General features: G+C 43.5%; 1 protein-coding gene across 10 annotated transcripts in view; it reads left to right on the top strand.

The window, feature by feature from the left end:
- Positions 1 to 12,158, top strand: part of LRRFIP1 (LRR binding FLII interacting protein 1) — a 102,793-nt gene that overhangs the window by 70,089 nt on the left and 20,546 nt on the right. For 6 of the 10 annotated variants that reach the window (XM_069021738.1, XM_069021730.1, XM_069021735.1 and 3 more), the window contains 4 exons: positions 2,591 to 2,668; positions 9,522 to 9,554; positions 10,306 to 10,431; positions 11,035 to 11,106. In XM_069021738.1, coding sequence (XP_068877839.1) covers positions 2,591 to 2,668; positions 9,522 to 9,554; positions 10,306 to 10,431; positions 11,035 to 11,106 — 309 coding nt within the window. The remainder of the gene's footprint in view (positions 1 to 2,590; positions 2,669 to 9,521; positions 9,555 to 10,305; positions 10,432 to 11,034; positions 11,107 to 12,158) is intronic. The other 4 variants (XM_069021740.1, XM_069021737.1, XM_069021732.1 and 1 more) reach the window with 3 other exon arrangements.

Raw genomic sequence — 12,158 nt, forward strand, 5'->3', positions numbered from 1 at the left:
CTTAAGCAGTGTGAATTAATTAAATGATTTGTGTGAAGATATGGCTTGCTTGGTTTTGTTTCTTGGATTTATATTCAAATATATTTTACATTCATATATGTGACAGTGCCTCCAAAATACATGTTCCTGAGAGTGGAGGGCTCTGTCATGGATGGGGAGCAACAGTATGAGGAATGACCATATAAATTATTTCCTTTCAAAAAAGAGAAACTCCAGGAGTCTCTTTACAGATTAAAAGGCAGAAAATGCCTTTACCTCTTCTCCTCTGTTGGTGCTTGGGCCATGTAGTCCATCTGCTGCTGTTGTGTCCACCTGGAAAAAAAAAAGCCAAGTCCTCCTCTGTGGGCCTGCTGCTTATTCTGCCTCTCATCCCCTTCACTGATGATAGCAAAACCCACCCACCCAAAAAAACCCAGCAAACAAATAACCACCATCTCAGGCCATAAGACTGAAAAGCCTCAAGGCAGTGCATTGATGTTACTTTAAACATTACATTTTTATTAGCTTGGAGGAGGAAACACTCTCAAGAATGCTTACTAAGCCCTTGCTGATCCTTCAAGGGCTGTGCCATCCTTTTGCCATCCCACTGATTCACAGCTGTGAGAAGTCATTTACAGCAAACTCGCAGCCCAAAAGCTGTTTGCAGGTCTTTCACGGACTGTCAGTGCTTGAGCAGGGAACACTGACTAAAACACTGGGGCTCCTTCCCCTCCCTCCATCCCCATCTCAGCCTGTGCCACAGGTATTTGGAGGCCTGTGTGTAACCCAGCCCTTCCAGTTCCTGCTGCCTGTAGTAATGAGAGAGTTGAAACAGGAGGGCTTTGCCTCAGAGGGAGCGGCCTCGTCTCAACAACTGTGGTTATTTTAATGCCTCTGCACCTTGCAGCCCTTTTAACGTGGAGAGGGAGTGTCACTTGGGTGGCTGTTCCCAAAATGTGTTTTTGGATGAGCAGGTGAATGCAGGGGGTGAGGCTGAAAATGGCCTTGCTTGGTCACAGCTACGTACTTCCATAGTCAGTCCTGCAATGCACAGGGAGCAGCTGTGGAATAAATAGGGCCTGGAAACATTAATATGGGACTTGTCAGTGTTAAAAATGTATTCTAAACCCTCCTTTTGTTAAACAAAAAACAGTGCGGTGACCAAACAAACCCTGTATTTTTACTTCAGTCTTTTCTGTCTTGAGTTTAGGAATTATTGTGTGATTGGCAATAGCTGTGAACAGTATGCAGCAGAGTTTTACATTGTGCATATTCCCACCTCTGAAATGAACATCAGGTGCACAAAGCCAGTGTTAAGATATAAAATCCCAGAATGGTTTGGGCTGGAGGGGACATTAAAGGCCACCTTGTTCAACTGCCTGCCCTGGGCAGGGACACCTTCCACTGTCCCAGTTCGGTCCAAACCCCATCCAACATTGAACATTCCAGGGATGGGGCAGCCACAGTTCCTCTGGAGATGCCAGGGCCCCCCTCTGGGTGCATCCAAGGACACTGCCCTGCCTGAGGGCTCGCTGAGGGCTGTGCACCTTGCACGGAATGTTTTGTGGTCAGTGGCTGACCTTGTGCTTCTGCTCTAGCTGGGGTTATTTCCAGCTTACCCACTCACCATTTATTAGTGCTGGAAGCTTAATTTTCAGTTGATGCTGTGCTGCTTTGTTACTGTGACTAAAGATGATGGAGCAGCCCTGCAGTGGCTTGGTAAATGCCTGGCAACGTTTCTGTAAAGCTGAAGAGTCCAGGGATTCCTGTAGTGGCCAGCTGACTTAATTAAAAAAACCTTAAAAAGCCTCACAGCATCTCCAAAGTATGGTAATTCTTCAGATTTCTGTGTTTGTATCTGATAATCAGTCCTAATCACCTCTAAAATAAACTCATTATTTCCAAAGTGAGTTCTAGTTCTGTTTCCCTGACACTTTAAACTTTCACTTCCCTGCTCCACTTTCACGGCATTAAAACCTCTGGAAATAAAACAGTGTAGACACGTTCTTTGTCCTTGTCAGCAACCAGCCAGCCCTGTCCTGCATCTCTGCTTAGATGTTTCCTTTTAAAAAAAAGCTAAAAGACTTTCTTTGGCAGGAGATGAGAACTGCAGGTGCTGGAAAACCAGGAGAGATACTCAGTCTCTGAGCTGGTCTCAGTTTTTACTTTAATCCCCACATAGATGGACGTTTCTTCCTTTGGCCTGTGGAGCATGAATTAATTTTATATGTGCGCAACATTGGGAACATGGGGAAAGGATTCACCACAGGGCCTCAGAGCTCTTGCAAAGTAGTAGGATGGAGCCTTTTGTAGAGAAACTGAATTGTTTACTTGTGACTGGTACCTGAAGAGATAAAAATGTATCATTAGTATTTTAAGAATTGAATCAAAACTGTACTTGAACTGCCAATGGAATTACTGCTTGCCTTAATTTTCAAATTAACAGTCTGTTCTCTGATTTTCACTTCTGTCCCTTTGTCCAGCTGCATGTAACCTTCTCCTTAACTAATTTCAGATGTGATGCTCTACATCCTCTCCTGCTTCCCTTCCCAGTTCTAATGCCTTTCTCTTCTCTTCTCTCTGCCTGCTGCTCCCGGTTTTCCTGCGGCAGCCTTCCGAGTACAGCTGCTACCTTGGTTCGGGATCTCGGGCATCCTCCAGAGCCAGCTCTGCTCGGGCCAGTCCAGTGGTGAGCTCCTCTATTTCTCTTTGTCCCTCAGCTGTTTCATTCCTCTCTTCTTCGAGGTCTTTTGTGTACAGAGAGGTCACTGTCCCTCATGAGGCAGTTCCTTAGGGCGTTAATTGGACCTCCTGGGCAGTGCTTAAGACAAAGAAACCAGAGGAGAAATTGCAAAACTGAAGTGATTTCTATGCAGATGCACATGTTTTTACAACAAAAAGTACGCTTTGGACTCTCATGACAATGCCATATTTGCTTCAAATTGAGAATAAAGCACAGCAAGGTTATTGTGGAAAAGATTGGGTTGTTGATGGAAGTGCTGTGTCTCCTTTGGGGGAGCAGGAAACCCGAGCTCTTACTTGCAGCATTCAAGCAGTTCCGTTTCTCTCCAGTGAGCAGTATTTTGGTGCAAAGCTGCAGGGCTCTCCAGAGGCTGGATTGGAACATCTTTGTGGGACTATGGAGTGCCAGACACTGCAGTCTTTAGCACGGTGAAGTGCTGGGAGGGTAAGGAGTACCCAGCAGAAGTTGTAGCTGAACAAGGCTCAAGTGCTAAAGGCTTGTCCATCCCTTGCTGTTAGGGCAATTTCTGTCTTTAATTTTTTTAATGGCACGTTGTGCTTTCTCTCTGTGGCTGTTCCTCTCTGTAGCTGTTTACAGCTCTGAGTATCTCCCCTGATTTTTTTCCAAGCATGGGGACAGCTGCTGAGTGCACTTAGGATGTCTTGTAGAGGAAACATGCAGCTTACAGTAAACTAAACTATAATAACATTAATTTGCCACAGAGAGTGAGTTTTGTAGGCTGCCATTTGAAAACTGACAGAACAGAGCTGTGTGCTCTGAAGTTTTGGTGTTCCAAGAGTACATTCATAATAGAGGGATTTTCATCAGATAATGTATGGCAGCTGGTGAGCTAAAAATAAATCAGTATTTTAATTAGCCCCTGAACCTGAGTCCCTGAGCTATGAATTCTTGCAGAATATAACTTATATTAGTAATACTTCTAAAATGGCTTTGCAAACTGAATTTCAATTACCCCCAAAGCAAAAATTAATCAGAATAAACAGGGATTCCATTAAAATTCTGGAAAGGTAATAAGAACTGGGTACCCACACACTGCATTTGGTTTCTATTAGGTGTTTTCTGTATTCCAACTGAGTCATTCCTGCAAGTTGCTTACAGGAGTCATGGATGCTGAGAGGTGCAAGGGAGGTTTTTTAATTTTAAATTCTCTGCTTGCACTTTGGCCTCTTGGTATGCAAGTGGCTGGAGATGGTTTGGTGTGTCAGCACCACGCTGAATCTGCTCTGCAGGGAGACAAAAGGCACTCCTTAAATTACCTTTTTTGTTTCAATTAGTGGTTTATTGCCCGGTGTGAAGAGCTTCCCGTATCTCTGTCACCTTGAAGAAGAGCAGAGAGTTAATGTCACAGTGAGTCTAGCTGATCCTAAAAGTTCGTAAGGCTACACGGGGTCAATCCAGCAGCACCTTGTGATTATAATATTTTTTTCCTGTATTAAACAGACATTGCTTTTCCTGTAGCTCAGAGTGAGGGATCACTTTTACTGACAGGCTTCAAAGTGTTCTTGGTAGCGTTTTCAGTCAGGTGCTTGAGAGTGGAGAATGATTCCATGGAACTTTCTAAATGAAAGCATACAACAGCTTGTCACCGCAGCTCTGAAATTTTTTTCTCAGCGTGTTGTTTCCCCCTTCTATCACTGTTCAGTGAACAGTGAGCAAAAAGCAGCAGCAGTTTTCCTGCAGTAGTTTTCCTGCTGTGCACAGCTTTGCCAGCCTGTGTTCTCATTTGTGTTACCATGTTGGTGATACAGTCACAGGCAGGGAAATACTTAAACACAATGTGTGAATATTTGTCTTTGTAGTTATTTTAAGATTTTACTGTATCTGAATGAAGTTTGCTGTTTGTTTATTTTTCTTTAACATTTTTCATGTTATCCCCACTGGTAATTATCTGCTGTCCTTGCATTTACTGCAGATATGCAAATACGTTGTTTAATATTAAACCATCCTCACATAAAGTACAGATCTTAAGACTACTGAGAGCAAACATTAGATATTTCTGTACAGATGGGGGTAAGTCTTGTGCCTGAGTTCTCAGCGTGTTTTGGCAGAGCTGGGCTTTTAATATGAATTGCAGGAGTTTTGTTATTTTTCTTTTTTAAATTAAGAAGCTATGAGTGAAAAGCAATTATTTCTAAATCTGGAACAGACTCAGAATGCAGTAGTATTTATCTGAAGGTTTTCTAAGGCAAGGCAGGCAAAACAAGAGGAGAGGGCACGTTTCGCTATGCTGAGAAGATGATGGCTCATCCTGGCTCTCTCCCTTCTTTTGGAGGCTCAGGGAGCAAGATGAGCAGTCGGAGTTCAGCCCGAGCACACAGAGTTGTGAAATACCCTGAGCTGGAAGGGACCCACAGGGATCACTGAGTCCAGCTCCTGGCCCTGCATAGACACCCCAACAATCCCACCCTGTGCATCCCCGGGAACAGTGTCCAAACACTCCTGGAGCTCTGGCAGCCTTGGGGTCGTGCCCATTCCCTGGGGAGCCTGGGCAGTGCCCAGCACCCTCTGGGGGAAGAACCTTTCTCTGATATCCAGCCTGACCCTCCCCTGGCACAGCTCCAGCCGCTCCCTGGATCCTGTCTGTGGCCACAAAGAGCAGAGGTGGGAGCTGCCCCGGGGGAGGAAGATGCAGGCCATGATGAGCTCTCCCCTCAGTCTCCTCTGCTCCAGCTGAACAAACCAAAAGCCTTCAGCAGCTCCTCGTGTGGCCCCTCCAGGCCCTTCCCCCTCTTCATTTGGACAATCTCTAACAGCTTTATATCATTCTTACATTTTGGCACCCAAAACTGCCCCCAGCACTCGAGGCGAGGCTGCCCCAGCCCAGAGCAGAGCAGGACAATCCCCTCCCGGGCCTGCCTGGCCATGCTGGGCCTGATCCCCCAGGACAGGGATGTCCCTCCTGGCTCCGGGGCACGGCTGACTCAGATCCAACTGGCCACTGACCAGGATCCCCACATCCCTGCTGCTCTCCAGCCTCTCATTCCCCAGTGTGTCCATGCATCCAGGTCATACATGCAGTGCTCAGGTCATACATCAATGCCCAGTTGTGAACACCTTTGACCATTGACAGAAGCTCATCATGTTCTCACCAGAAATGCAATGAAGATATTGACAGACCTAATTTTGATGGAGGCACTTGAGAAGCTTTGCCTTCTCTGTAGCTGAAGGTTTAGGGTAGGTTGTATCCTAGCCCTGCCTCTGACAGTCTGGATGTGCTTTGGGCCCCTCTGGAGTGAGGATTTGCTGCAGTGCTAACTTGCATTTCTGGGACTGATAAGTTTGTTTAGGCAGTGACGTTTGGCATAGCACTCATTCCTGAGGGAAGATTCTTCTCACAAACCCTCTTCAGACCTGACAAATTTCAGCAATGGTTTTCCCCTGCTGACTGTGAAAGGCTTGTTGCTAATTGCTAGAGTTAAGGTGGCTCTCGTTGGAGAAACAGCAGGAGCTCTGTTACTGCCTGCCCCAGCCCAGCTGATCAGACTGGTAAGATGGGGGTTGTAGGAGGGGTTGTACTGACTGCAGTACCTCTTTTCTGCTTTTTAATTCCAGATTTTGTAGATACCGTCCTGTGTTCAGCTCTAGCCTAACAACTTTCCTCTGCTGCGGGCCATATTTCTATTTCAAGCTGCGCTGTGCTGCTTTAAGGGCAGGAAATGATCTTAATTTGATTTGTCACCAAAAAACCCCCTTGCTTTCGTGAGGAAGTTGAGCTAAGTGCAACATCTGAGCTGGACCTGGGCATTGACAGCCACGTGCTGAACACTGAAGTTGTTCTGATACCTGAGCTTGGGACAGACAGAAGAGTTCCAGGCTTGTTCAGGAGCCTGGAAGCTGGAAACTATGCCTCAGTTCTGGTCTTTGTTGATTATAAGAGCTCTTTACTTGCAGTAGGTGTTTGTCTGGTGGGATGCTCTGTGGTAGTGCTGCAGGGATTCATCTTGGCCTGGACACTCCACTGGTGGCAAAGAGCTTCAAGGGTTAACCCTTTTAATCTATGGAAAACAGGCACTTTATCCATATAAAGGCTTGTGGGGTGGTTTTGCTCGTGTTATGTTTCCAGCTGTGGTGAGCTCTGATATTGCTGACATTTTTGTAACGTGCCTCTGGATTTATTCCGAAATCGCTGTCAGAAGAGGCTGAACTCTGATCCCACTGCACTTATTTTGCAGAGACCAGCCAAAACAAAGATGTGCGTGCTGGAGTTCCTCGGAAAATTACTTCCTTTTCCTGCTTTTTTACGCACTAAAGTACAAATTGCCCCAGTTGTTGGTGAAGAGGAAGATAATCTGTGATTAGAGACAGACCCCATACCCTTGTGCAAATGAAAAATGGTAGTATTGTGTAAATTAAAGGTACCATTAGGTGAATCCCTTTTTAAATCTCCTTTACCAGCAAGTATTCTGTCAGTCCTTTATATTTGTGTGTGGAAAAGTCCCAAAGCCAGGATATTTTTATGAAGGGCTGTGCTGAGTACTGTGAAGGTGGAGAAGTTCTTTTCAGCCTATTTAATAATAGCAGTATTCTTGATTGAATGCTAATACAGAAGGTAAGTGTTTTGGGCAAGAATGCTGCACAACATCAAATAAAAATAAAGATTTCTCTCCTGACCTTTCAGTGTTTCATTTATTGCTGAATCAACTGCCAGAGGGGGACTGGCAGAAGGCTGGAAACCTGGAGTTCCCTCTAGTGGCTGATTCCTTTAGGAAAAGTTTATATTTTTAAAGGAGTGATACTGTGAATACATTTATCCAAACACGAGCAGGATGAAAGCTGTATAAAATATTAACCTAAGATAGGCTTCTCTCTTTCTACAAGACAGATTTTGGCGTATCACTGCCATGCAACCATAAAATTAAATGCTGCTTGTTTCCGACTGGCTTTTTGTTTAGAAAAGTGTCATGTAGCAGGAGGCATCTAGGTTATGTAGGGATGTTATTTTGGTGTGAGGAACTGGCTTTTCTCAAAATTGTTTGAGTTTTTAAGTGTTAATATTTAAATAAATTGGTAGGGATAGTTCCTGGTTTTGAGGAGAAACTGCTCTGAGTATGGCATTCATGGCACTGGGTGGATGTGTGGAAGGGCATCACTAGGGAAAATGAAATCTGGTTGGTTTTCTTAACCATCTCAATTTGAGATGTTACTCAATAGCTTTCATTATTAAAGATTATGCCCCATTAGAGTTATTACTTAAGATAGTTTTGCAATAAAGGTGTAGCAGGCTTCATAGGTGTGGTTACGGGTGCTCTGAGTAGAAATACTCACTGTAGTCGTATCTCTCACCACCTTGTCTTCAGCATTCCCCTTTGTAAATGGAAGCTTTTATTCGACTCATGTGATGCATCATTAAAACAATATCAATATTTGCTCCCTTCTTTATTTTGCTAAAAACTGAGGTTGCACTTGGTTTCACAAAATAGAGGCCATTGTGCAAATGGCTGAAGGAAAATAAATATTGTAAGTTGTGCCCTGAAGACAGATTTTGCAAAGGCTGTACACAGATTTCCAAAGGTAGATGTGTGTGTACACACTAATCTTTTGTCACATGCCACTACTGGCACTTCACAGCTGTCTTGATAAACAACAACATAGTGTTTGGCTGGGCTAGAAGGCTGCCAAACCCAGCACTTGGGGCTGTCTGGCATGAAAATAAAAAGCTCTTTGCACAACTCTTGTTCATTGGGTCTAAGTGTCTGCCTTCATTAACGACCCTCTCTTATTGCCTCCAAATTCAGAGATTTGAGGGGGTTTTCCCTAAATATTTTGTGTATTCAGTGCCTTTGCAAAGTTTAGATCTAGTGCTTTAAGTCTGGCTTATTTTACTTCAAAGCCTCAGACTAAAGTTTTCTTAATGCTAATTCATAGGGAATTTTAGCTGTGAGATGCCAGTGTAAAAAGCTGATTTGTAACAGGTATCTCTCAGTTCTGGGATTATTTTTTTTAGTAGGGTAACATTGGTAGCATCAAAAATGATGAGTGGGATCATCCTCATATTATTCTATATAATTCAAAGAAAAAAAACCCAACAGCTGTACCAAATGTGTACTGATTAGAAGGAGATGTAGGTTTTTTGAGTGTGTTTTCAATGGAAATTACCAACTTAACCTCAATTATCCCCTGCCTTCCCCTGAATCAGGTCTGTCCTGATTGTTTTTCCAGTCATTTCAAAAACACTATTCCCTTTGGCAATTAGACTCTTCTTGGTGTGGGGAAGACATTAATTTTCTAGGAGTCTTTTGGGAAACCATCTTGACTGTGCTGAATGTTCCAAGAAGAATTCAGGACTTGTTGAGTTCTGCTGAATTTTTCATTTCTTTCAGTCCTTTTTACAGTTAGTTTCATTTTAGATGGAGATATTCCATAACTTTTAAACATTTAAGCTGTCTGCATCCATGATAATTTCCTGTCCTCCTAAATGCTACTTTCTCACTGTTTGGGTTCTTCTAGACTAGTTTTAGTGCAGGATCTCTCTTCTAAATTAGTAAATTGCAGGGAAGTACTGAAACCCTAAAAGAGCCATTTATTTAGACTTTGGGCTGATCCCTGATGTTTGACTCAAGGATCAGTTTTGTAGTCTTGGATCTCTGTTTGAAGTTGCAGTCCCTGTTGTCTTGAGTGGGGAATATTTACCACAGGTTGGAAGCTTTAGATTTCAAGTCTAACTTGGTATCTTGCTTTTTGGGAGGGGGAGGATGTGGTGGCATTTCTGGTATATTACTGCTTTCTCTTACCCTTTATTGATTCTATTAATGATTTCTTCTCAATCTCTCTTTTACAGATCGAGGAAAGGCCAGAAAAAGACTTTGAGAAGGTAAGAAGCATCTTATCAATTATTCTGACAATAGTGTATTCTTCATTCCTTTTGGTAGGTAGAGTTTGCCATGGGTGTACAGAAATCTCCTTTAAGATCCATTGTGGGGCAAAAATTTGAATTTTTGGAGCCTTCTGCTAAAGCATTTTTGAAGATGAACTTTTCAGCCCCTGCTGACTCAATGTTAAATAGGTGACCTTCAACAGCAGTTGGCTGAAACTGCTTTAGGCCAAGCCACACAAATACTGTGTGTGTTTACTAGATCTTGGTTATGAGACCTGAGTTATTTATGTAAAAATAAATAAATTATCATAATAAAAGAGGAGGCTACTACATTAACCCTGAGTACAGTTGAATAGTTCATGTGGCCACTGCTGCAGAGTAAATAAATATCCATAAAGGAGAGGAGCTTCCAAAGCTTCCACAGAATGTATTATTACAAGTGTTGAAAATGCCTGGCAGGTTTATACTAGCCCCTAAAGACTTTGTCCAATTAAGAATTTATAGTTAAAGGCTAAATTATGCAAAATCCTATTGGCAATATTATTTAAATACTTCTGATCTGCATTTTCTCATTAGTTCCCTTTGTTAAATCTCGATTTTTTTACTTCTTAGAAAGTTTGATTTTAATCAAAACTGCATAATTTAGAAGTGCAAGGATTGGTGTAATGTGTATATAAAAATAAAAGCTAAAACCCCATGATTTGTCTGGAAAAGAAAGTGCTAAGCAGGTTTATCTGTGTGATCCTAGGGAGCACGAACTGTCTCAAGTTTGTCAGCAGCTACCTTGGCTTCTCTGGGCGGGACTTCTTCACGGAGAGGCAGTGGGGACACGTCCATCTCAGCTGACACAGAGGCATCCATCAGGGAAATCAAGGTGAGAAGTAATTAAACCCAGGATAAACTATGGAATATGCTTCAGGCTCCTTTCCCAGGAAGAAGCTGGCAGCTGTGGCAGTGAATCGGGTGCTGTGAAGGAGCTTTGTTGGTGATGTCTCTCAGATACGATATCTCTCAGTTGTAAAAGGCATCTCCCATCCTGAAAACAGGGAATGATAGGAGGATGGAGATAACACACTGACCTCCAGGAGAGGGAGAGGGAGAGGGAGAGGGAGAGGGAGAGGGAGAGGGAGAGGGAGAGGGAGAGGGAGAGGGAGAGGGAGAGGAGAGGGCCTGTGACAGAAGATGATCATCAGTGAAAGGAGAAGGGCTGGGCTGTGATTGTTGGAGCCTTTGAACCTGGGTCTGCGCCTTGTCCTTAATGCTGAAGATTTTGTTTTTTCCAGCCAAGAAAGCAGAATTAGCACAAATTCCTAACCAAGAATCTGCTTGTTTGGCAAGGCCTCAGCTTAGGATCAGAGCCCTTAACGTGTGTGGGAGAGGTGTTGAAAGGAGCACTTTGAGCACTGCTTGTCCCTCCCGCTGCATTTTGCCCGTTAGCGTCCCTGGCGTCACTGACCTTTCTCGCCGTCTCCCTCAGGACATCTATGAGTTAAAGGACCAGATTCAGGATGTAGAAGGCAAATACATGCAGGGGCTGAAAGAACTGAAGGTACTGGTGTGTGAGCATTAACCCTGGCCCCAGTGTGAGCCCCAGAGCTGCCCTTGCATGTTGTTCTCCTGGAGAGGTTGGGAACTGTGTGCAGAGTGTCTCACTAACTGGCAAAGTGTCTGTTCTGACCTGGGTTGGTTGTGGTGAGAAATGCTTCCAAGTGTTCACTGAAAGGTTGCTACTGCATGTTGTCTTTGCTGGTTTGAGGTGGTTATCATTTTGTTAGCAAATTAAAATTATTTGGGGGTTTTTTAATATAGTTTCCTAACTCAGGAAACCTTCCAATACTGGGAGATGAAGTAGAACTCATCTCCTACAGGACTAAAAACAAATCTGAGTTTAGAACCTTGTATGTTTTTATTTTTATAAGGCCACGTGAGGTGTCATTTTGGTTTCATCTTTAGATGGCAGAAGACGCCCTTAAAGAATTCTTGCAACAAAACTCCATGTAACATAGCCTGTTACATGAAGAAGGAATGCTGAAGCTCTTACTGCTTCCATGAAGCCATAAATACATTTTGGTGTCACAACCAACTTGTACATCCATGTACCACCCTCCTCATAAGTGAGCAGTGACGTGAGCTGTGGCTTTTTGGAAGAGGCAAATAGATAAATGCAACATTTGCCAGCATTAATTGCTGATTGTGCTATCAGCTCAGTGCTGTGACAGATGAAGGTGTTGCCATCTTAAGTGAGTTTTCAATGGAAACAGAGTAGTTGAGCCATTTTTTGGTAAAATTTGGGTTTTTTTCCTGGTCACTGAGTAGCAGGTGGAGCAAAATAATCACTCTGCATAAAAGATTTAGGTAGTTTTTCAATCCATGTCCCTTAGACTGCCTTTTGGGGTGATTTGGACCTAAGCTGCACTGTTTGATGCTAAGAAACCAAAACGTGGCATGCTGAAGGAGTAGAGCAGAACTTCCTTAACTTTTTCCTGGCACATACTTCCTTTCCAGCTTCTTTCTGAGCTTTCCAAATCCTGGTGGCTTTCCTGTCCTTGGTATTTCCAGTCTGGAGCTGGAAAGTGCACCAAAGCACGGTTAAGCATTTGG

This window comes from Aphelocoma coerulescens, chromosome 7, assembly GCF_041296385.1.
Source record: "Aphelocoma coerulescens isolate FSJ_1873_10779 chromosome 7, UR_Acoe_1.0, whole genome shotgun sequence".
Lineage (NCBI taxonomy): Eukaryota > Metazoa > Chordata > Aves > Passeriformes > Corvidae > Aphelocoma > Aphelocoma coerulescens.